Raw genomic sequence first — 25925 nt, forward strand, 5'->3', positions numbered from 1 at the left:
GAGAAGACATTGGTGCTTTTTAGGGAACAGTTCATTTTCTGACCTCACAAAGTGCACCTAATGTTTTATCAAATGGGAAATTCCTCCCCCTTCCTGCAGTGGAGGCAGTGAAAATATAGCTTATGATTTATATAAACACTATGATATAAAAGGTGATTTAAAATTTAGGTTTAGAGTGTTGGTGATTGTAATATGCAAGAAGAATGTTTGGTCATTGTAAGTCTTATCCTGCTTTGAATAAAAAAAAAAAAAAAAAAAACTTCTGGATTTTAATGTTATGAGTTTCTAGTATATTAAAGACAGTGTATTTGTTTATTGATATTTTTTTTTTGTATACAGTAGTACATAGTGCTTTGCTGGAAAAAGTGAGCTAATGTCCCGTCATACCACCTGCACCAATAATAACGCTTGAGCCTGAGCCTTTCAGAATAAAAGCCTCCCCCACAAATTTTAACTGCCAAACACTAAATTCCACATTAGTTGCACACAATTTAGGTCAGAATGTTTTATTTTTTTTACTCTACTCATACTTAATTCTCACATTAACTTGAATCTGTAGCTGTGTTACCTACTAAAGGTTCAGGTCAGGCAAACTGTCTAAGGGGAAGGTTTTAAGAAAAACCTTTTGCTCCAAAAGGCTGAAATGTGACCCTGACTACTCTCTGCTGTTTGTGAGATGTCAGAAGCCTCTTGTTGGAACCCCCTGGTTAAACCTTTAACAATGCTCTGTATTTCAAAAGCTTATTATACCCTGTATTACGTTGTGTCCTCACTTTAAAAGTGACGTAAGCAGTCAGGAGGAGTAGGAAGTAGCTACTACATTTCCCTCTGAGATGTAGTGGAATGGAATAGAGTGGAAATACTCCAGTAAAGTAGAAGAACCTCAAAATCGTGCTTGAATACAGGTCACAAGCAAGTGTGCTTTATTTTCCACCACTGCTTAATACGCATGGTAAACTAAAAACTATCATCGATAGGTGTCAAGTTATGTGCAGTGCAGATAAATAGACAATATATTAGAAAACGCCAATTACATTCTAACGCATAGGTCTTCAACAGGGATGTTATCTTTCAATCAGAAATGCACACATTCAGCAACACACAGGAGCTCTCAAGCTGGACACCGGTTCACTCACAGCAGGAGACTAGCCTGGACCCTCCTGCACTCCGCCAGTTTAATATAAAACACAATTTTATACACTATATATATAGTAGGGGGTCCCTGCTCCATCTCTCTATCAGTTTGGGGGTCCTTGGCCTGAAAAACGTTGAAGACCTCTGTTCTAACACTTGACATGTAACTTCAAAGCTATGCTTTTATTTTGAAGGCAAATAACCTGTCTTCCGGTTAAGGGGCGTGGTCAACAACAGCAGCTACTGTACACCAGCGTCGCTGCTCTGCTGTTTACTGTACGCTCGACAAAGTCGACAAAAACAAGGGAAACAAGTGCAACTGAAGCATATCAGGTAATACACGATGCAACACCTTCACTGCTGCTTGTCGTTTATTCCGGTGTTAAGTGTTGAATGAGAAAAGCTCGATGCAGCTCGCTTTGTTTACGACATTATCAGACGACAACAACGCAGCAGCGGCGCGGGGCGATAGCACGAAGTTCCCATGCGCAGTTAGCTGGAAGTCAATGGATGCTATCGGCTTGGTTTAACCGAGTCGACTAAAGTCAGAGATCAACAACAACACATCCACGGTGTCGTCAGCCTTCAGGTGTTGATACGTCAGCAGTGTTGCGGAACCAGAGCGTCACTGCTGCATGCGTTGGGAGTTTTCACTCCTCTCCAGCTTCAGGTTTGGACTGAAGTTGCAGTGAAAGCGTGTCGTTGTCTTGCAGGTGAGGAGATGATGGAGGAGCACGAGGAGCTCAGTGAGAGGAGCGGGACCGACGAGGCGGACAGCTTCAGGTGGGACACTGACTCTTTATTGGCCCCCTGCGACCATTAAAAAAACAAAAAAAAACACCAAAAAGCATGTTTCATACACCCTCTGTTGTGTTGTGCAAAGTGAAACAACTATGGCATTTTTTTTTTTGCATTTTGTGGTCAAACTATTTCTAATGTCTTTCCATTGTAATGGAGGGGGATGTTTTCTGCTGTAAGACCAACGTGTGAGTGTCTTGAAAAGAAACCCAATCACGCAATAGAAAGCATTGCGTCAGGATGACGGGATGTAATGACATGCTGGGTGGAGCCCAGTTTGTTTTTGGCAACACAAGTTAGTCCTCGGTAAGAAGGTCCTGGTCCCGGCCGGGGCCTTTCTGTGTGAAGTGGTTTTCCTCAGGTACCCCGGCTTCCTCCTACGACCCGCAGACTGCAAAGACCTGCTTGTTTGGTCAGATGGTGATTCGCAGTAGACTTTAGGTTTGAGTGTTGATGATTGTGTGTCTGTGGGATCGACTGGCGACCTGTCCGGGGTCTAAACAACTACAGACCCGTCTCTCTTCTTCCCTTTCTTTCCAAAACTCTCGAACGAGCTATCTTCAACCAACTCTCCTCCTATCTCCTCCATAATAACCTTCTTGATCACCAGTCTGGTTTCAACAGACCACTCAACAGAGACGGTCCTCCTTCTGTCTCTGAGCAGCTTCACACTGCTAGAGCAGCCTCTCTGTCCTCTGTCCTGATCCTTCTGGACCTTCTGCTGCATTTGACACAGTGAACCACCAGATCCTTCTTTCCTCCTTCAGGACCTCAGTGTCTCAGGCTCTGCTCTCTCCCTGTTCTCATCTTACCTCAATGACCTCACCTACCGGGGAACTTGGAGAGGATCTGTGTCTGAACCTTGTCCTCTCACTACTGGTGTCCCTCAAGGCTCCGTCCCGGGTCCCCTCCTCTTCTCTCTGTACACCAACTCTCTCGGCTCTGTCATTCACTCACATGGCTTTTCCTACCACAGCTATGCTGATGACAACCAACTGATCCTCTCTTTCCCCCGATCTGAAACACAGGTAGCAGCATGAATCTCACTTAAAATGACACTTACTGATAGAACTTTGTAGTTTGGCTTTCTTGAAGAAATTGTATTTTCTTGATTCCTGTTGTTCTGGGTTTTGTACCCTCATGGTTGAAATGCACTTATTGTAAGTCGCTTTGGATAAAAGTGTCAGCTAAATGAAATGTAATGTAATGTAAAGACAGGATAAGTCCCAGATAACAGCTGGATGGATACAAGTTATGTGCTGCATAATTTAAAAGAGTTTAGGAGAAAGCTTTCTGTAGTTTTCATTGGATCCTGCTGTTTAAGTTGTCTGAGTCACTTCTGATTTTAACAGTTTTTATAGCACAAGTTTTTCTTTTATTTCTCCTCATTTGTCTTTATTTTCTTTGGACTCGATTGATCTTATAATTCAGGCCAGAGCCGTAGTTGGGGACTATATTGTGTTATTGTCGTAGCCAGTTTGGCGTTTCCCTCTTTAGACAGAGATAACATTGTCTACGCCCGGCCGTGAAGACAGACTTTACAATGTGGACTTTATTCTGCTCTCCTTTCCTCTCCACCTCATTTCTCTTTGCCTTTTATACGTGACATTTACGTTTCTAGCTGAAGAATGTTTCTTTGTTTGGCTTAATTAAAGGTTGACTAAGTCTTTGTGTCGCTGCCTGACGTTGGTACCAGAAAGCATAATTGTCCGTCTCATTCAGGGTTGAATGTGCTCCTGCCAGCCTACAAATCTGAGTGCAATCAGAGTGCGTTCTGGCAGGAGGATTAGGTTGCCCAACAACATATCTAATGCGGATTTGAAGTGGTAAACAATGCTTTTCCATTCTGCCTGATGAAAAAGCAGCTGGATGCCCAACAGCTTCCAGAAGGAAACAGAGGTTTTTACATTCGCGCACGCACGCCGGTTTCTCAATTTTTAATAGGCCTAATGTTGAGACCTTTGAGATTAGACGTAGCACACGAAGACGACTTGTAGACAAATTAGCCAATTTCCTAATCCGTCCCACTCTGGAGCACCAAAATCCTCGAGCCAGAACTTTCCTCACTTCACTCAGTGGGTCGATTCTACAGACGCAAGGACTGCCGCTCCTTTGATTCCTTTTTTTAGATTATTTTGTTGTTGTGGAACGCTGCCAACGATCTTTGATCCTTCAGCAAATACTTTGTACTTTTGTGTATTTTTGTAACTTCCACGCTCCCTCATTCAAGCAGCCAGCTGACCACACGTCAAACTCGGAGGCAGAATGGGTCAAATCACTCAGCTGTTTGGCAGCCTCCGCCGCGTCCGCTCCGACAGCCTTTGCAGCGACGCCACGCTGCTGTCGGGGAGCAAAGTGGTGCTGCGCCACCGCCTCAACCAGCTGATGACCTGCGTGGACGACTTGGACCCCAAAAACAAGCTGCATGAGGAAGTGGGGAAGACCCTGGACAACGCCTTCCTCGTCTGTGGCAGGAGAGCGAACACGCAGAGAAAGAACAGCTTCAGGTGGAGAATGACGTCGTCTCTTCATCTTTCCACATGAACAACTTTACTCTGTCTTCGTGGATCTTCTTCCTCTGGGTTCACCGAGCCGCCGGGTCACCGGCCAACCAAGGACACTCTTCTTCCTTCTAATTGAAGCCCCTCTTTATTCTTCGAATTTCTGTCATAGATTTTGCTGTCAAAGCGGAGCAGACAAAATTCAATATACTGGATGTCTCATGTTTGGATGAAAGGACGACTGCTCTCATTATGAGAACTGTAGTAGTAGTACAGTGGTTATACTGTAACAGCTTTTAAACTCGCGTGACGTGTTCGTCTTTGCTTTCGGTCGTGCTGAAAGAAGCTCTTTGTTTGTAAAGCTCGAATTATAGTAACTTCTTATTTTGCGATGTGGTGCAGCTGAAGTCATAAGATCATCCTGTATCTCGTGGATTGTCGTGAATGAAGGTGGATCGTTGTAGCTTATTGCTTGTTTAGTTTCCCATTTTGTTAATCAATTATTCACGCAATTTGTATGTTTTTATGATGCTTGAAAATGACTTAGTTTTCATCTTCCGTTCACACAGGCTGCACATGGTGACGTGGAACGTGGCCACCGTCGATCCCCCGGACGACCTGACCTCGCTCCTCCACCTGAACTCCCCAAAGAGCCCAGACCTCTACGTCATCGGGTAGGTGGTGCAGGGAAGGTGGCGCTGCTGGTTTGTTGGTGCAACTAGACATGAGTTGGACTGACAGTCACAACTGTGTGTGTGTTTGTGTGTCAGTCTGCAGGAAGTTTACTCAGGGCCGCTGAGATTCGTGTCGGACATCGTGTTCGACGACCCATGGAGTCATCTGTTTATGTCCACCTTAGCACCACACAAATACATCAAGGTACGTATCCTCTCAAAACACACACACACACACACACACACACACACACACACACACACACACACACACACACACACACACACACACACACACACACACACACACACACACACACACACACACGTCAGAGCTGGAAGTCACTTTCACAGGGGAACAAGAACAGATCAATCTGTTATTAGTCATTTTCATTCATGTAAGTGTAAATTCTTCTTGTGTGTGTGTGTGTGTGTGTGTGTGTGTGTGTGTGTGTGTGTGTGTGTGTGTGTGTGTGTGTGTGTGTGTGTGTGTGTGTGTGTGTGTGTGTGTGTGTGTGTGTGTGTGTGTGTGTGTGTGTGCGTGTGTGTGTGTATGTGTGTGTATTTCAGGTGTCATCCATCAGGATGCAGGGTCTGCTGCTGCTCTTTTTCTCCAAACTGGAGCATGTCCCCTTCATCAGAGACATCCAGGCTACGTTCACACGCACAGGCATTTTCGGTTACTGGGTGAGTAAAACACACACACACACACACACACACACACACACACACACACACACACACACACACACACACACACACACACACACACACACACACACACACACACACACACACACACACACACACACATATCAAACATTTTGATAGAGTGGACTAAAACACTGTCAGACACAATTTACGGTTTTACAAGTGGATCAAAATCAAAGCTGAAGTATCCGCAACATATTTCTCTTTTTTTATTCCACGCCTTCTGTTTCCTTGTCAAAACCTGGTGCCTGCGTTACCCACAATGCACCTCTGCCACAAAGTCAGAGTTTTGGCTTTGCTAAGCTCGTAGTATTCGTAGAGGCCATAAAGAGACGAGACTCAAGACAACTTAGAGAGACAACTAAATGAATCCAGTGCATTCTGGTTCTTCACTCAAAGATTCCCTCCAGGTATGTGTGAAGATGTATAAAGATACTATGAATTCAGTAATGAATTGTGTTTATAAGATTTGGTCATTAGAAAAAGTTAAATTACCTAAGTGTATAAATTCTCTGCCCCTCTCCCCCAAAAATAATATGGAATTTATCACAATGAAAATATTTATCAGTTCAAAGGTTTAATTACCAAATACAAGATGAGTAAAGCGGGTTTCAGGTTTCCATCTCATACTCGTGTTAGCTGCTTATAGACACTGAGACTTGTCACAGTATGGAAAACACAAGTGTATTAATGATGGCTGCATTCCACTTTATGGAGGTCCTGCTTTTGTGTTTGGTTCTTCATTGTTGAGGCTTTGTGGGGCACTAAATGGAATTTATCCGTCAGTAATCCCATCTGTGGTTTCCCCACTGTGACGAACAACAACTATTTGTGATGTCGCAAATCCTCCCGACAGACACACGCCTTCAACTCAGATTTCAGATCAGCTCAGAAAACCTTTCAGCAGATGAATTTAAAAACAGCTTTCTGTGTCAAACTCCTAAAACTGAAACCTGGCTGTGTAGCGCAGCTCATCAACACCTACGAACTCACTCTGGCGAGTAAAATTGGAGCACTTCCCCTCGAAATACGGAACGCAATAAAGTGTATTGTGAAATGCGTCATCCCACTTGGTGTGTCTTACTTGTGAACTGAACCGCAGAAGCAGAAGTAAATGTTTGACTGTTTCAGAAGGCTAAAAATGGACTTAATAATTGTCTCTCACATGCTGTAGCTCAGTGGATGAAAAGTGCTTCAACAGATTCAGTGTGTTTCATCTCTTCCTGTTTGTCTCTCAGGGTAACAAAGGTGGTGTGTCCGTCCGTCTGTCCTTCTACGGCCACATGCTCTGCTTCCTCAACTGCCACCTGGCAGCTCATATGAAATACGCCACAGAGAGAGTGGATGAGTTTGAGTACATCATGGACACGCAGATGTTTGACTGTGAAAAGGCTCCAAGGATTGCTGACCACAGGTGAGAAGAGGCAGAAATATTTTGCAATATTTGCAATTTTTCCGCAAAACATGTCGTCAGCAGAAGCTGTGCTGAAAGTGTTACAGTGTAAAGTATTTTCAAACAAAACTCGCTTTATTATCAAAAGTAACTCAGAAATGCTCTGCACCTGTTTTCTCATCACCAAATAAAACTGGAAAACTAAACAGGAACAAGCGGGAAAACCAGACGTGACAGAGTTTGCAGGAAATGTGATTCTCACATTAATACTTTTGAATGAAATTCTTATTATCAATGGAAGTGATTACATATTACTGTATGCTAAAACAATTTTATACACACGTTGCAAGAGGCTGCGCTTTTGTACATACAGTAGACCTATATATGCTGAATTAACAATAATGAAACGGTAATTAAAGCTCTTATTTTAGTCACAGACTGTCTGTTCTGTAAAGTTGTGTCATTATGAGTCTTATCGTATCTAATATTTCTGTGATGTGCAGCATGATTATTATCACAGGAAATGATTATACATTTATTCCTTTATAGTAGTAGGTAGTGCAAAATGTTTTTTTTATTTCTCCACTTAAAATTGTTTCTAATTACATCGCAATTCTTGAGAAAATCCTCTGCAAAATCAAACATTTTTGATCGCAACCATCATAAAAAACCTCTCTTTCTCCTGCTGCCCCTCCTCTGGCCCTCCTCTGGCCCTCCTCTGGTCCTCCTCTGGCCCTCCTCTGGCCCTCCTCTGGTCCTCCTCTGGTCCTCCTCTGGTCCAGACTCGTGTTCTGGTTCGGAGACCTCAACTTCCGGATTCAGGACCACGGCATGCACTTTGTCCGCACCTGTATCAACAATGAAACCTACAACCTGCTGTGGAGCAAAGACCAGGTATCATTCAGCTACTGCTCACGTGACAAGTAATGCATAAATGCAGATATTTTATTTGACCACAATCATTTTCAATGATTACTGGAATCGTTCTATTCATCTGAAACTAACAAATACATTTGCATCACTATTTCCATGTTATTTTCCACAGTTGGAGGTTTGACTGGTGCTTTTAATGACCTCATCCCGCTGCTCCTCCTCCTCCCGTTTTGTTTACGGCACACGAGTGGAAAATTAGCGCCACCAACTGTTTATTTTGAGACGCTTATCTTTTAATATTAAACCAACCACATTTTGATGAGCATCCAATAATGTACGCATTTTGAATTTGGTTGCAAAGCCAAACACCAGAGGACTGTTGTGGGAACATTTTGGTTTTAAACCAAATGAAAACCAAGAGCCTGATAACTGGGAGGAGGCGTTTTGGATGGGCAGGTCAGGAAATGATGAAATATGTGTGTTGCTGCTGTTTTCAGTTGCTCATGATGAAGAAGAAAGAGCCGATGCTGCAGGAGTTTGAGGAAGGACCCCTGGACTTTCAGCCCACGTACAAGTTTGACTTAAACTCCGATACGTACGACAGCAGGTAACTGTTTTACTAGTAACACACAAGAAGTCATCACCAAAATCAATCCTGATTAATCATAATCAAACGTTCCAGTCACTTTTTTTTTGTTTTTTTTTGCAGTACTTTGTATATATTTGATCTCTTTTCAACTTCACAGGTTCTACAAGACATGGTTTGGCTTTAAGTAAGAGTTCAGATTACATTCGTGTCCACATCTCCCATAATATATTTTGTCACCCCACATTTAGCTCACCTAACTGCACTCCAGTATGTGCACATTCTTTTAACATACTACTTTTAACAGGCCGGTAAGAAGTAGTATCCTCTTTTGTATGCAGTAACTTAAAGTCTTTGTTGTGTTTTTAAAAGGCTAAATGTAGATTCTGTTCTTCTGTAACATGTGCAAATCACACCAACAAGCAGAGAGAGCGTAAAGTCTTCGCAAGACCAATTTCAGATTGTCTTTGCAAAGAAAAGACTCAAATGCTTGTTGACTTCACAGATTGTTGTTTGAGCTCACAACAATGTGGCTGTCAAAGGTGCCCTGCCGAGTTTTTAGCCACCGCCGCAAAGTTTGACTGTTTCATGCTCTTCCACTGATTGACAGTTGGCAGTAATGCAGCGACAAACTTAAGTGATTCAAAATACTGTAATAAAAATAAACTTTTCAGGTATTTTCTGAAGAAGAAAAGACGTTCAGCACATTTCTCAGGCTTCAAGGATGCACACAATAGTTTTCTGTGAGAATTGTGTTTCCAAAAAACTCCACAGGGCACCTTTAAATAGCAAAGTTTACATTAACCTACACCGTCTAAATCCATCCTGCTACTTGCAGAGCTTGTTTATATAAATATGTGAACCTGTCTGGGTCCCAGATCAGCTGCTGCATAACATCTAACATGCATGGCCAGAAATATATGTTTTGATAGGCGCTATGACTGTTTATAATTCAGTATGTGTGGATTTAAGTCAGACATGGTACCATTTATGATGGAAGTTGGTCTCTGCATGGTTGGTCTGCAATGACATTTTTTACTTGATTTAATAGTTAAGCTCTGTTCTCTGTGAAAGTAGTCACACAGTAGTTAAAAATTGTTGACACTTGTTTTGAGTTGCAACAACCCTCTAAAAACAGTGATGGCCTCGAGAAAAACACATGTAAGACCGGTTCTGCCACCCGGAGTCATGATGGCAGACGTGTTCCAGATGACGTACTTCCCTCAGTACACTAACAAATAGTGCTCTTCCATGTCAGGACTCTTACTTGTGTAGTGCAGGGATTTTGACAGAGTTGTGTTGTTTCAGATCACACACTGCTGTTCTGCACTGACATGAAAGAACCTCAGCATGTGAACACATCTCTCCAACATATCTGAAGCTTTAATTATTTTACCCAGAAATCAACGTGTTTTTGTGTCCCTGTTTAACACACTCAATAAACACACTGATTCTTCTGTTCAGCAGCAGCAGTGGAAAATAAATACTTTTGTTTAATGTTCAGGAGCAGCTGCAGCTTCCTCAGAGCCTTAATTAGAAAAGTCTTTACGTGGGTGGCCCCGCCCGCTTCCTCTGCAGAGCCAAGATGGCGACCGTTTAGGGTGAAAAGTGTCCAGAGTTTCACACTTCTTTTTTGGACTGTCTTGAGTGCTTCATCCTGGTACTTGAAGTGAACTGCATGTTTCTGTACTTGACAGTCTAAGCGCACTTCTCTGCACTCAAAATAGTGAGTTAGTACACAAGTACAACATTTGAAACACAGCACTGGTCTCTATAATGGGACTTCAGAGGTGGAGGAGAAACAAGAGACCTGCAGGAAAATTTAAGATTAATTTCCACCTTTGATTGAGTGAGAAAATGAGACGAGTGTGTCGACCTTCCTGTTCTTGGCTGACAGGCGTTGAACCCGACGTGTTCTTCTAAGGTTGCGTGTGTTGTTCATTCTGAGAGGCTTTTCTGCTCAGCACAGGTGTAAAGAGTGTTTATCTGTGTCACAGTATCTTCTGGAGATCTTAAACATTTTCTCTCACATCAAATGTGGTAGGACAAGATGGAAACTTGTCAATAAATAAAGCTTTTACTGTAATTGGCTACAAGACGTGTCAGGATTACCTGGCGTGGACATTGTTTTGCATTTTTGCCTCCATGTGTCTTCTGATACGTCCCCGCTGCGTCATGTTCGGTTTCAACATCTCACATATTAAATCATTTTTCTCAGTTTCCCTCCACTGTCATGTTCCTCATAACAACACGGATTCTTGCTGTCCAGAGTTGACTCTATCTCCCAACTAAAGCCTTCCTCTGCTCTCTGTCCCTCCACCGTCTGGAACCGCCGACGCAGCGGTAAGAAACGTAAACCCGCTTGGACCGACCGGATTCTGTGGCGTCTCCGACCCGCGGCCTCGCCCTCCGACGAGCAGGACGAAAAAGGGATCGGATCAGACGCGGAGAAGGTCAAGCAGCTGGGGGAGGATGAGGAGTACCCTCTGAAGATCAGGCAGGACTTATACACCAGCAACATGAAGTACAGCATCAGTGACCACAAGCCTGTCATCAGTACCTTCACACTGGAGGTGAGAAACTGAGCGTTCACATACAGTTAAGCATCCTTCAGTTTACTCTAGCTTCACCTATTCACTCTATTATATCTGACAGAGATGGAGTTGACTGAATTACATATTTATTTTAGGGTAAATCAACGTTTTCGTTGTGGACCAACGAGTCTATATAAAAATGTTCGTAGCTTCCGGCTCTGAAAAGTGAGGCCGATGCGAAAGTGCCTTAAGCTGTGATACCACCGGGTGCCACTAGTCAAACCTGCTGTCTTAACAAATTTCTCTTTAAAATGTTTTCCAAATTGACTGATTTGTGTGTTTCCTTGTGTCTCCGTCCTTCCAGCTGAGGAAGATGTACGAGACTCCTCTGGTGCGTCTGCAGGCGGAGGGCGACTGGAGCGCAGACATCGACGCCATGGTTCTCTACAGCCCTCTGCAGCTGTTCCCCTCCAGTTCCTGGGACTGGATCGGACTCTACAGGGTGGGTTTAAAAACGTCTCTCTACACACCAGCTGATTACATGTGCTATTTCAGCATGAGACGCTTAACGTCAGTTTGAATCTCAGGTTGGATTCAGCAGCGTGTCGGACTACATCACCTACACGTGGGTCAAAGACGACGAGGTGGCCTTGAACGAGGAAATCATACAGGTAGGAAGTCGTACGTTTAATGAGACGGACCGCAATGGTGACACACGTGATATAAAAGGATGTGTTTTTGCAGGTGTACGTCAGTAAGGAGGAAATCCCCGTGCGCGGAGGAGAGTGCGTGCTGTGCTACTACAGTAACACTCTGCACTGCATCATTGGAATCAGTGAGCCATTCAAGGTCAGTAATCAGCAACAAGATGTTTGTCCTTCATTCTGTTTGACAACATGATTTAAGATGAGAGTTTCTGGTTTTGTTGATAAGAACCAGTGAAATCTGCTGCTCTGGCTTTCAGGTCCACGAGTCCAAGGTGGCCATTGAAGAAGGCCTGATGCCCGAAAATATCAACGGACTTGATCAAACCGTAGCGAGTGAAGATTGTTGGAAGTGATCTGTCAGCAGTTCTAGATGTGGCAGGATGTAGAGATGAGGTCTCCCGAACAACACTAGGGTTTTAATAACTGTTTCCTAACCTGCCACCGAGAGATCAGATCATGAAACGCTGCCGGTTCACACTGTTCCACCACTGACCTCTCTGAAGCCACCTAACGCGGTGGCTGCTAGTTACTCACACCTCTGAAGTCAGTACATTGTGTCTCTTTCTTTTTTATATGAACCAGAGTGAAAGTTTGACAGGAAATATGAACACTCCTTCATCAGCTGACTTCAAAACTTTGATTAAAGTGGAAGGTCAGATTTTAATTGGCCTTACAATGGGGCAAAGAAAGTTCTTACTATCGTGCTTATAAGACTGTGATATGCAATATGATGTTTGCTTTGATTGGATATTATACTTAGTGAAGCAGGAAGAGGTTTGGCGTGTTGATAAAATGAGAGGCAAAAGTATGTCGTAAGATCCGCTGCTTTATGTGATCAGCCCAGTGTTAAAAGGAAGTAAGTTTGTTTTGAAATGGGAAAAAACACTCGAGTCAAACTTCACTCAGGTGCTACAGTCACAAAAAGGAAAAGGGAATAGCAACATTAACAAAGCTCACTGGCCATCTTTGTTTACATCAGTTTAATGATAGAGATTGAGTTATTTTGCAGTGGAAAACGAGCTGTTGTCATCCAGTGCTTACTTAGCAGATAATGGGAGACTGGAGCAGGAAAGAGAAGCTCCGCCGAAAATGAAAATTCATGTCACCTCAAGCTCTGTTGAAGCTCATAGGACCCCTGAACATGTCACTTTTCCCACCAGCACTGATGTACTAGTGGGTTGGAGGGGCCCGGATCTGTTAGTGGAGAGGATAAAGGGGACAGATCTGTTTTTTGGAGAAAAGTTAAGGACATTTTATGCTGTTTGTGTTTGATGGTCCTACAGACTCCACAGATTTGACCGACATGGGTTTAACTACGAGATGACGAATGAATAAAACCATTATGTAGCTATAATAGAAAATAATTATATACTTCTGAGATTCCACACTGGTACTATAAACATTTCACGGTATTGACTGAAAATAAATTCCTCCTGTAGAAGTGTGTGGAGAGTCAGCAGTTCTGGGGGACTGATCTTCATGTGGGTACTGTCCTGAAAACCTTGCTGTAGTATAGAGGCTGGATCTGTTCCTGGTTTCATGTTATTTAAAGTATACATAGGGCTCACCGTGTTGTGAAAGGACTGCTGTAGGAAGGTGAGAAGATTTTCTCCTCCCGGTATTTGAATTAACTTCAGTTGTTCCTGAGGACTTGAACACATAGCTATTTAACATAACGTCACACCTTTTTTTTTTCCAGAGCAGGTTATCTTTAGCTCGTCTTCATCTTTCTGTCTCGGTGAATCATTCCTTTTATTGCTGTTTATGGTGTCACAGTGAAAAAAAGAACTTAAAGAAACATTGCACTGTTTATTGTTAATGTGTGTGTATTTATAGGTTGTCATGTTTTCATTAGTGTGTACTAAGAAAGAATATAAATTTAGTTTTCATTGAACTATATGGATTCAGCAAGTGCCTTTGAAAGGATTGTTGCATTACATTTACTGTACTGTACTATGCTGCTTAATTTTGATCCATCTACCTTTAATATTCAATAGGTTATTTATCATAACATGCCTCTTCTTGTTCTGATCTCCTTCCGATTTAAATTTGTTTGTTTTTTCCTAACGTTTAGCTACACTAAGCTGTTCCACTGAATGTTATTATTGGCTTGCTGGAACCAGTTGATAAATTAGCCAGTTTATGTCACAGTTTTGTTTTTTAACTAAAGAGTGACTTATTTTCTCAAATGGCAATTAAATATTGTACTGTAACAGAATACCAACAAATGTATAGCTTTGCACATACAAATACTAAAAAAGTCTCGCTTCATTCTTGTGTGGTTCATTGATTCATCGTCAGCTATCTATTTAACTGCACGTGTTTATTTGGCACTAAAAGTCTTTTATTATTACGCAATTCTTCTTTAGTAGCCCTGCTGGCATGTTTTGGCTCCAGTTACATGTGTTTTTGTTCTTTATAAAAGGTAATTAAACGGTCAATTTTAGTCAATAATTCGGAATTTTCTGGCATCAAAACAACCCTTTCAAGACGCTGATTGGCTGCAGCTCTGCTGCCACAGCACGACGTCACGAATGACGTGTCGCTAGCCGTTGCCACAGTAACCATTTGTTTTGAACTGAGCCAGAGGCCGAGGACATTAAAGCTGATACGCTTCGTGGGTGACAACCACAGGGAACAAGGTGTGTTAAAAACGGCTTTTATTTGATTCCTGCAATGTGTATCTTTGGCTAACGTTGTTATGTAATGTAAATTTAAACTTTCAGGATAGTTAACAGCTAATTGAACGTTTTGTCTAGATTTAACGTTAGCTACTTTGTCTGGTGTTAACGACTAATACGGACTTAAAATCAAATGCAAACTTAAAAAAAATTAAGTTTTTGAATACATAACCGGAATACACCCCAATTAAAATAATGTTGCAAACAAAACAAAGCAAAAATATTCTGTAAAAGTTTCACATAGGAACAGACAAATATAGACGTCAATATTGAAACAGACTGTGACATTTTTCTAACCTAATTTCTTCAAACAGTAAATAACCAGCAGGTGTCCAGTACAGTCTCATATGCATTGTCTTCTTGTTTTAATTTCCCTTTAACTATGAGTTGCCACATTTGAACTATTTCCTCAGTAAGCTCCTTCCTGCCCACACTGAGAGCCACTAGAGACACCATGTCTGTCATAGACCACAGTCCCCTGCAGGACGCTGCACACAGTCTGATGAACGCTGAGGTGGTTCTCAACCACTCTGAGCTCTTCAGAGCAGAGTGCAAAAGGCTCATCCTGGAAACTGACAAAGCATGCAAGCGCATGCAAGATGATGACACCAAGCGACTCGGTAAGTAGAGGAGTAAAAATCCTGCTGGTCTATTCGTGTGTAGCACAGAGGGATGACGTTGCAGCGACTGTTGAAGGGGATTGTAACGCTGTTATCTTCTGCTGTTCAGATCAGCGGATCCGAGACATCGTGTTTCTGAAGCAGGAGTTGGAGCTGAAGCTGGAGGCGATCTCTCTGGAGACCGATGCCCTCATAGCCTTACAGAACAGAGTGATGAAGGCTCTGGAGGCGATCGAGGAGCCGCTGAGAGTCGCCGTCCTCTGTCTGCAGGAGAGGTGAGGCTGCACAATGAAGGAGGGGAGAGGATCTTAATCAATACAAGTAAACTTCCCTTCCTCTCAGATGTCTTCTGTCTCATAGATCTGTATTAGTTTTCGCTAACTGTCTTTTTCCGTGCTGTGAAGCTCAGACACAGATTAAACTGTAAAGTTCATTCAATCCTGCAACACTTTCTTTAATAACGTGAAAGCATTTATGTCAAAACTATCTTCCATTTTTAAACCTGCCCATGTTCAGTTCAACAGATCTTTTTAATTGCAGACATTAAAACAAATCAATTAACATTGAAATATTTTGCAACAAAAGGGAAACATAATTACAATATTATTAATGACAATATTGTCATTATGGATTTTTTTTTTATTATAAGATGCATTCTTCAGCTAACGCTAAAATCAATCAATTTTGTACATTTTGGTGCAGTTCAAAGTGGCCAATAATAAGACAGTGTGGTGGTCAATTTCGGGAGACAGGTAAAGACAGATGAGGATGGAGTCGAAGTTCAATATAAAATAATTATTTATTTGAACATGCAGCATGGGGAGAAGTTCATCACTTGCTAGGCAATGAAGTTCTACAAACTATACAAACACGAATACAGTTTTTATAAACTCACTTTGGATAGAAGTGGGCGTTATTTCACATAATCCATACATAGCTCCATATATGGATAAGTGCTGAGCACATACATCCAGCTGGTTTCACTCATCATAAGTCACATTTAATGTTGTTTACAAAAACAAGTTTGTGACTAGCAGGAAATGGATACGGCTTCAGTTCTGCCATAAGTCACTTTAATGGTCTCACAACAGAGTGAAAATATATAAGCTGCTATAATAGTATGTTATGCTATGTTAGATGTGTTAATAAGATATGTTAATAATGTGTAATGTTATAAATCATAACATGTATATGAACAGGAGATATGAAATATCTCCACAACAGAAAAACCAGAAAAATAGAATAAATCTGAGATCAAATTAAAAACACAATAAAAAACAAATTAAAAGGAAAATAAGTCAGTTTAAAAAAAACACATTGAGACCAATGCACGCAAGATGATAGAGATAATAGAAATATATAAGGTAGCTTAAAAGCTAAAATGACAATATGACAATATGAGTGGTAAATTAGAGTGAGATAAGAACTGGAAACTAAAAACAAAACCATAACATAATAACCAGTGTCGTATACAGGAAACATAATGGACAAAACTCTATTTTGTGTTCATTGGTGAGGACGGTAATATTTATTTTGAAGACAGAGGTGTTCATAAAGGTGCCAAAGCAGCGAGGATGAGCAGATGCTCTTTTTATGTTGTTGCCTGCAGAAAGAGACGGGACTGCTCGGCGAGGATCTATGACGAGGTGGAGCGAGAGCTGCATAAGGAGAGGGAGGTTTTTGAAGGAGTTGTTTCTCTTCTGCAGCGCGTAAATGAGCAAATCACTGAGCAGCTACGGTAAGAACATTTCAAAGTGTGCACACCTTTTTTTTGTTTTCATCAGTTACTGTTATAATCAGATACAACACACCTGTCACTAAAAACAAACCGAGTCCTGTTGTTTTCCAGACTGAACCGATCTGCCAAGTACCATTTAGAGCAGGATCTGAAGGAGAAATTTGAGGCTGAGTGCATCGACAACTCCTGCACCTTAATGACCACCAACTCCATCATCAGCCTGCAGAAGCCCGGTAACATCACTCCTCTGCCCAGGTAAACTACCATTTCATTTGTGTGTCTCTTAATTCATTAATGCCCACAGAAAGATTCACAAATGTATTTCAGATGCACAGAAAAAGATTTCTTGTTTCAAATATATGTAACTGAAATCCACAAATCCATTTATTTAAATGTATTTGTGATTTTCATAAAAAAAACATATTTTTGGATCTTGTTACATTTATATACAAACTGTTGAACTTGCATTCATGGACTGCTTTTATTTTGTGAACTTTGCTGTATTTGTGTGTGGTTTTTTGAGACACTTCTGATGTGACCCTGATCCAAAATAAAAAAAAAATTCAATAAGGAAATACCTGTAGCCAATCAGGTGTCTCCCTCCTATTCAACCAATCACATGAGTGTAGCGTGAGGGCTTGATTTAATGTGACCACATTGCGTTACATTTGCAGCTTACAGACTTACAAGTGCTGATAAAAAAAGGAAAAGCAGCTAAACAGAGTTACGATGTTCTTGTTCGCTCCATAAAGACAGCGAAATACAACGATCTCTTAAAATTGTGTTTTATGAGTTTTTGAAATTCAGCTTCTTTGGATTATTTGAAAGTATTTTCAGTGCCTATCCAGAACGGGGCCGGGATATTTCTCTTCAAGGGTTTCTACTCAGATGTGGTGAAGTTGGAAATGTCCATCAAGAAATGTCATTAGCTCCACGTCTTCATGGCTTTTTAAACGTCTCTCAGCTTGGCAGTGACTCCAAGGCAGTGGGAGAACATCTCAGAGATGAACATAGTGAAGACGGAGAATCAGGTGACCAACTCGGTGTCCCTCCGGGTCCTGGTGGAGTCTCTCCTGGAGCAGACGGCTGCTGACATGCAGAAGCAGATTCAGGCCACGACAGCAGCCTTTCAGATGAACATCCAGGAACTCAAGACTGCAAAGAGCCAGATGGAGGAAAAACTGCCCACGGTAGGGCAGTGTGTGTGTGTGTGTGTGTGTGTGTGTGTGTGTGTGTGTGTGTGTGTGTGTGTGTGTGTGTGTGTGTGTGTGTGTGTGTGTGTGTGTGTACGTACTGTATATGTGGCAGAGAGAGTGAGAGGAGAAACAAAAGCAGGAAGGCGAATGTCCCTGTAGATGATGATTACTTTCCTTATAATGATGGACGGATCAGATAATTGAGAAACATTAGAGACATTATTTCATCAGCATAGTAAATACACATGATTTAATGTTCCTACTGCTGCATCAAATAACATCAGATTGAATCCAAAACTATTTGCACGAGTCTTTGACTTCCAAACATTTTGGTCACTGGTCATATTAGACCAAGTAATGCTGAAGCAGCAAAACCCTGACGGTGTAGCGAATACGTTTACCTTTCAATTTATAATAAATCTTTTTTTGTGTATGTTAGTGCGGACGACTACATACGAGGTAAGATGTGAGTTTTAAAACTTCAGCCTGTTAATTGTGTTGAAACTGGAAACTGTTTGTAGGGTTGTTACACGCAAATTTAGATAAACAAAACCAAACAACAACGTATGCTTCCTTATCTTAAGAGACAAAATAACCAAAACAATAGAGCCCGACTGATACCGGACTTTTGGGTTTGATAGTGATACAAATACGAGGCAGTAAAAAACATCCGATATCGATGTATCGGCCGATATTAATTATATATATAAATTGTATATACAGTATGTATGAATAAATATTTATAATGACAGCTTAAAAACATTATTTATAAAAAGAATAACTTCAGTCAAAGTGTTTGACATGTTTCTAATGCTCCGGTGGTATTTTGAAGCATTTCATTCACAGAACTGTACGTTGTCTGAGCTCCATATAGCCTTCATATATTTCTACAGCAGACTTCCTGTGTGTGACTGGCTGACCCTGGCGTGACTCCTCTGTTCCCTGCAGGTTCTGTCTGAGATCAGCAACCAGCAGAAGATCAGAGAGGATCTCCAAATGGCCATCACAAATAAGGAGCATTTCCTGAGTTTGGCCCGGGCCCGGCTGGCTCTGCGCTACCAGAGGCCTGGAAAAGAACAGTGTCTCGATCCGGCACAGGCCCAGCTCCTCGCCGAAGTCCAGCACCTCACCGCTCACATCGCAAAGTAAGGCCTGCTCACACATAACCTGTAAGATGTGTTGCGCCATTTGAGCTGCTAGTGTCCCTGGGATTTAACCAAGAAATGTTGAATGTAAAGAAGATGAATTATTAGCATTATTAACATGTCAATTCCCAGAAAGGAGCCACTACGATGTTAATATCTGGTTCCCGTATTCCTGATTATTCTCACTGCTCTGTCCACACAGGCTTAAGTATTATTTAAAGAATTTACCCTTCCGGGTCATTATGTGGTGTCTCTGTATCTCTGTTCCCTCAGACTACGTGACGGAGTGGCCCAGTCAGAGGAGGACCACAGGGCGCTGGTTCGCTGCCAACTGAAGCTGCAGGATGACATCCAGTCCAAGACCAACTCCCTCTACATCGACGAGGTCATCTGCACCCACCACCGGGAGCCCGTCATCATCCATAACTTCTGAGCACTCATCAACAGGAAAGGTCTACGTGTACTCAGTATTTATCTCAAAATGTAGTCATGTAAATCCACTTTTAAACATGTGTCAGTGTCTTTCATGTGTAAACAGGGTTTCACATCATGCAGTTTAAAGTCGTCATCCGTGTGGCTTTATGTATTTTGGGAATTTCGTAATAATTATACAGCAAAGTTTCTCACCCTCGAGTGAAAATCTAACATTTGACCTCATGTTGAAACCATGTATTAATATTTAACTTAAAAAGAATCCTAATAAGAAGAATAAACCTTATTTGTGTTGCACTTCAAAGTTCAAAGTGGTTTACATCAAAGCAGAATTCATGATTTTATTGTGTAGTTTTACTATTAAATTAATCACAATCTCCATTCTTTACTTAACAGTTTATAATGCACCAGAAGTGTGAAAAGATGACCTGCCGAAAATGGGTTGCACCACTCAAACTAGTTCTTTCTGTAAATCTTAGTTCTGTTTCAAAATATTCAGCCAGTAGCTGCCAGATGTTGCTCACATGACCAACTGATAACCAATTTTAAGTTAAAAATGTCGATAATATTTCACGAAAATGAAACAATATATGTAAATTCATGCCATCGTCCTTCCCAATCTGAACACATAGTTCTCTGTGTGTGTTCCAGGTTTACATATTACTTAAAGGTCCCACGCTTTATGCTTTTTTTTGGTGTTTTACATGCAGTCTTGATATTTATAAAAATATATATTTTTGTAGTTTTAGGTACTAAAAAACATCTCAAAGTAGTTTGTTTTACATCTCTTCTCTGCGGCATCTCAGGTGATTTCGTGTCTGTGTCTTTAAAGCACATTTACATCAGTGAGCCTCGTTTCTGATTGGTCGGCTCTTTTCTGAGTGACACAGGCCAACCACAGGTTGTCTTTGTTCTTCTGGTTTGCTAGCTCCCTGACAGGATAACCGCTCCCTGCTTGCTTCCACATAAAAGGTTGGACCGCAGGCTGTGCTGAAAGGGACATATGACATGAGTGTGAGTGTGTGACATCACACAACTTACAGAAGTCATACGGGCTGTGTGCATTTCTTTTTGACCCTTTTACAGTATTTTTTTTTTACAGTATTTGTTGCAGGTGGACCTGCTTCATGATTAAAAAGGAAATGGAAATCAGGGTTTACACAACATGAGACCTTCTTAAGTATAACAAACCAAAAGATGTGCAGAGCTCAATATGACGGGTGGGAAACAGGCCTCCCAAAAAAAGTTTAAATATCTAACAGCACAGGAAGATCAGTGAATGCATCATGGAGTAGAAGCAAATTAGAGACTTCAGCAGCAACTACAAACTACTGTGAACATAACCAACATAAAGATCCTCACTCAAAACGCTCCACTCACCGGTTTAACCAAAAGCAGTTCGCATTAGAGTTTATTATCTGAGCATTATAAAGTCATAAGGAGTGTCAGATTTATTTATATTATTTCATTCTGAAGTACTTTTTCTTCACGTAAACACTAAAACCAAAGGTCATTCAAACATAAAGAATGTAAACATTCATCTAAACATGCAAAGAAACTCTGAAGGCCACATTTCAACAGCAGCAGCTTCTCCGCTCTGAGTTCTCCGTCTTTACTTCAGCAGAATGAAGAGTCTACACTTCCTCTAAAACACAGAGAGAGAGAGGGGGGGGTGTTAGCGTAGGAAATCTTCAACAGCGTGAGTACAAATCTTGTGATTCAGGAGTGTTACCGTGTGCCAGCGCAGCGTGGCGACGGGCAGGGCCAGGTGACAGTATGGGCAGATGCTGATCTGGTTTGGGTCGCCTCCAGGACCCTGGCTGGGTTGGACTGACGCAGATGTCACCTTAAAGCTGCTGACAAGCTGAGGAGAAGCCCCGGGGCTGAGGATACCCCTCTCTTCCTCCTCCTCCTCCTCCTCCTCCTCGTCCTCTTCCTCCTCTTCTTCCTCGTCTGACATGGCCTCCTCATCGTACCACCTGCTTGCTGAAACACACTGCAGGTGGGGAACACAGACAAAGGTATTACTACCTTCATGACTGCGTGTTCACAGTTAAAACGCTGTACAGTGGGTATAAGCTTCAAATGAAACTGCCTCTTTTAAACACATTCTTTCTTTCACTAATAAAAAGCTGAATTCATAAAAATTGCCATTTAAGTTTACTCCGAGGTTTTACCGGCACAACCTCACTCCGTCCGGTATGAACGGTAGTTCACGGTGGCTAACGGTAGCAGTACAACTGGGTCGGGTGGATGTTGAAGCCAAATTCTCAAAAACAACATGGGAGACGACTTCTGGAGGTGAAATTAACATTCAGTTCATCGGGCAACGGTTGGACACCGACACAGTCTCAAAACCTGGGACATCTTCGGTATTGTGTTACGCAATAAAAGTGCACGTTTTGGAGCGGCCTTTTATCGTGGTAATCATGCTGTTGATTCAGCATCACGACGCACCGCGTCTGTCAGGTCGATGGATTATTTTGCCAAAGACGTGTCTTGAAAAAGTTGACATCTGATCACACGAGTGAAAAGTTTTAACGTGACGTTCTATAAAATACTCTGTTGGACAAAGACAAACATTCAGATTGATATTCTTATTCACGAGGGAGTGCCATCGTCCCTGACAACAACATCTCATAATTATCAGATATTCTACAAGATAAAAACTCACCAAGGAGGACAACAACTTTACTCTGTAAAAACATCAGTTTAGGACGTCATCAATTGTAATTCAAACTTGTTGCTGTCATCAGACATGAAGCTCACAGTCAAGTCTCAGCTCACTGTTTCTTTCATACGCCACATAACTTATGTTTAGCCGCCAGTAATATGTGAGAAAAATGCTTGTAAATACCTCATGTTTGTCTACATCCTCAGCTGGAAATGAGGTCACACACCGGGGACAGATCACTGTTTTTTTAGCTGTTGAGAGATGCACAAGAAGAGTTCATGGATAATAGGAGGAAAAGAAGTACTGTGGAGGTTCACTGAGATTTGAGCTGAACCTGTCAGTCCCTCACTGCGGCTGCTGGCTGCAGCGCGGCCGGTTTGAGGAGGACCCGAGCCGTCGTCGGTGTCCGAGCAGGTCCGGCCGTGCTCCGGCTGGTCCCTCAGTCTGACGTAGAGGCCGCAGTCCCTGCAGAGCTCCGTGCGACTCCCGCAGGCCAGACGGTGCTCGTCCAGCTGCCTGCACGGCAGCTCCAGCTCACAGAACTGACAGATCTGCAGACGCTCCGCACACTCGTCAGCCTGGGAGGAACAGAGGAGCGGCGTTAGACTGACAACCAGATGTTCTGGGGCCCATAATGTTACGACAAATCTGGCATCGCAGTGTTCAGAAAATTCAGGTTTTTTCAATATCCAAGCAACAGAAACTGTTCGTCTAACTTAGACTTCAGAAACACGAAATCCTACATTTCCCACAATGCAATCTGTCTTTTATTAACCTGATGATGACACTATGACATCATCAAGGTGTTTCTTTCTCTCTCGGAGGTTAAATGTTTTTTCTTGTACTATTAATAGTTTATATCCCTTTTCCCTGAAGAGAGGAGACACAAAAGTACAGGAATGTAAAAAAAACAAAAAAAAACATGAACAAAGTGTGTTAAATTGGAGACGTTCTCTGTACAACACTGAACTTCACCTGATGTCCACGTGAACAATAAAACTGAACTCACCTCGTGATCCATTAGGCGACAGCGCTCCATCTTCTGGTGACACTTGGAGCATCTCACCTGCAAACACAAAGTAAACTTACAGAGAATTCACCAGCGTGTGTGTGTGTGTGTGTGTGTGTGTGTGTGTGTGTGTGTGTGTGTGTGTGTGTGTGTGTGTCCTTCCCAACATTAAAACCACTGACAGGTGAAGTGAATAATATTGATTATTTCATTACAACGTGTCCAGTGAAAAGGTGGGATATGTTTAGTTTGGCTCCCTCTGACTGTGGCTCACAGTTCAGGACTGGTTGGAGGAACGTGACAAAGAGTTCAAGGTGTCGATTTGGCCTTCAAACTCCCCAGATCTCAATCCAATCGAGCATCTGTATCCGTGGAGGCTCACACCTCGTAACTTCCAGGATTTAAAAGATCTGAAGTGAATTTATTTGCAGTCACATTGTAAGAACAAAAAGCAAGTCCTCTCTAATGTAACTGATTCGGTTTTATTGTCAAGACTCGGTTCAGGTCAGGTTTAGAGTAGGTTCATGTAATTCGGTGTAATGTCCCCTGATGTGATGGAAACGTGACTGTGTGTGTACCTGTGTGTGTTGCTCCTCTCGGTGTTGGCTCAGCTGATCTCTTGGAACGGGTTCATTACAGTCGGGACAGAGACACAAGAATCGGCTGCAGTGAGTTTCATGCAGATTGAAGTTGGCCTCTGCGACCTCCTTGTGGCTTAAAGAGAGAAGGACAGAGTCATCTTGTGTTTAAAACGGTTCAAATCAAGTGTATGAAGAATGCAGTTTTTAATCAGGCATTTAAAAGGGCGGTGCCATTTGTTTTTCCCTGTTAGCTGTTCAACTTCTGCTTTTAGCATCTCCTTCAACCTCTCCACTTTGGGCCTTGTCCTCTTTCCGAACACTTAATTCAATTTGTAAATTCTGTTATTTATTCATCTTTTTAAACAGCATTAGCACATTTTAAATTCAATTACTTATTTAAGAAATGTATTAATAATTGTTTTATGATGTGGGCCTACTGACTCTTTATTGATGGTTTATTATTTCTTTTGTACATTCTTTTCATAATTCCTCTTTTAATTCCCCATTAAATCATCGTATCATAAATAACTTTGTAATTTAGTCTAATTGTTTCTGGTTTAAATAATTAATTTGTCATGTATCCTTTATTTATAAAATACTTTTTTTATCGTATAATTAGCCACACATTAGTGAATTACTTTATTTTTACGTTTGTCAACGTTTATTGCACCCGGATTTGTTTCTTTCAAGAACTTAAAGAAACCCAAAACACTTTCATGTCACCATGCCAGCATTATAGCAGACTGGGACGTTGTTAGCTTTTACATTGAAGGGATTCACCGAGTTATTGATTTAACTGATGTTGTTATTGTTTAGAAATGTGGAGGACATTTACTGTCTTTTTCTCCTCATCAGGAGGAGCTCATCCTGAAAGTGAAAGTAACTCTTGTTTTGTAAATTGTGTGTTAAACTAAAGCCAATAGTTAAGAATCCACTGAGGTTAAATATGCTACGTTTCAAATAAAGTTAAAACCAACTATTGACTAAATATGGAGTGAACGACGACTGAGGAGCTTCTCGGTTTGTGCCCTGAGCTCCTGCAGAGCCTGATGTTATTTGTATTGGATTACACCACGCAGCACGTGGTCCTATCGCCGGCTGCCCTTTAAGGACTTTGTGACATAACTTCAGTTTAATTTATACTGACAGTCATCCCAGTATTTGTTTACTCAATGCCGAACTGTGACTCCATACGACCTTTAAACGTCCTTACTGGTTTACTTCCTACTTGCTGTAGGTTCAGTCGCCTGTGACCGAGTCAATGTTTAAACAAGCAGACTTCCGATGTCATTTGGTGCGTGCTCCTCCAACTTAACATCGTTAACTCTCACCATTGGCCGCAGGTGCGTGTTGCCTCCTTGTTATCCATCGACGAGAAGTCTTGAATTATAATGTACGAACTGTAGAAGACCAATGTGGGATGTCTGACTTCACCCTTTTCGACCCGGTTCACCAAAACAGAAAGTGAAATTACTGGTTCCACTTGTCGGTATTTTCCACTTCGGCCACAAGGTGGCGCAGAAGAGCCCTCGAGGTTGAGTCAGTTCATTTCATTGTGGGTATGAATGTAAACATCAGACAGACTTTATCAAACTTTGCTGAACTTGTGTAGTAAATATCCCAGAGTGTGGTTCCTCCGGGTTATATACGGAGGAGGTTTTACTATCCAGTCTCCCTTTATCGATATTAATGATCATAATTAGTAGAAACTCAAAATCCCAACAAGTGATATGCTAGGATGGCAAAACATCACCTCCACGATAATTAGCCCACACAATAAAATAACTTGTTAGCCTTTACATACGAATCATTACATCTCATTCCGTGTTAACAGTTCAAGTATTTTCTTATTCACGTCCTCGTCGTGCGCTCGAGTGATAACTCTGACATTTCCTACAGTTCCTGAAGGCAACGAAGTCAATGTTTGAGGAAGGAAGC

General features: G+C 41.8%; 3 protein-coding genes across 4 annotated transcripts; 2 read left to right on the forward strand and 1 right to left on the reverse strand.

Annotated features, from left to right (window-relative positions):
* The first annotated feature begins 1358 nt into the window (after positions 1-1358).
* Positions 1359-14182, forward strand: LOC138629282 (inositol polyphosphate 5-phosphatase K-like). 2 transcript variants are annotated; one of them, XM_069713292.1, is made up of 14 exons: positions 1359-1467; positions 1848-1917; positions 5003-5107; positions 5204-5312; positions 5678-5794; positions 7057-7232; positions 7994-8105; positions 8582-8691; positions 8831-8857; positions 11012-11243; positions 11569-11706; positions 11792-11875; positions 11949-12053; positions 12169-14182. In XM_069713292.1, exons 2-14 carry the CDS (start codon positions 1856-1858, stop codon positions 12262-12264), a joined length of 1473 nt encoding a protein of 490 aa, XP_069569393.1. In that variant the 5' UTR covers positions 1359-1467; positions 1848-1855; the 3' UTR covers positions 12265-14182. The 2 variants fall into 2 exon arrangements, with proteins under 2 accessions (XP_069569393.1, XP_069570216.1); XM_069714115.1 differs by lacking the exon at positions 8831-8857.
* Positions 14183-14491: 309 nt separating this feature from the next.
* On the forward strand, positions 14492-20551 carry tekt1 (tektin 1). Its single transcript, XM_069721483.1, has 8 exons — positions 14492-14553; positions 15006-15212; positions 15322-15487; positions 16822-16950; positions 17062-17205; positions 17915-18140; positions 19095-19291; positions 19565-20551. The coding sequence occupies exons 2-8, from the start codon at positions 15047-15049 to the stop codon at positions 19722-19724; spliced, it is 1188 nt and encodes a 395-aa protein (XP_069577584.1). The 5' UTR covers positions 14492-14553; positions 15006-15046; the 3' UTR covers positions 19725-20551.
* A 555-nt stretch (positions 20552-21106) lies between these two features.
* xaf1 (XIAP associated factor 1) lies at positions 21107-25469 on the reverse strand. The gene is made up of 7 exons (XM_069722680.1): positions 25319-25469; positions 23985-24120; positions 23407-23463; positions 22747-22975; positions 22581-22648; positions 21456-21719; positions 21107-21368 (listed from the first exon to the last, which is right to left on the reverse strand). The coding sequence occupies exons 1-7, from the start codon at positions 25354-25356 to the stop codon at positions 21336-21338; spliced, it is 825 nt and encodes a 274-aa protein (XP_069578781.1). The 5' UTR covers positions 25357-25469; the 3' UTR covers positions 21107-21335.
* Positions 25470-25925: the final 456 nt, after the last annotated feature.

This window comes from Brachyistius frenatus, unplaced genomic scaffold (assembly GCF_029030835.1).
Source record: "Brachyistius frenatus isolate BFR_SWC_R1_liver_20210118 unplaced genomic scaffold, ASM2903083v1 Contig_1, whole genome shotgun sequence".
Taxonomy (NCBI): domain Eukaryota; kingdom Metazoa; phylum Chordata; class Actinopteri; family Embiotocidae; genus Brachyistius; species Brachyistius frenatus.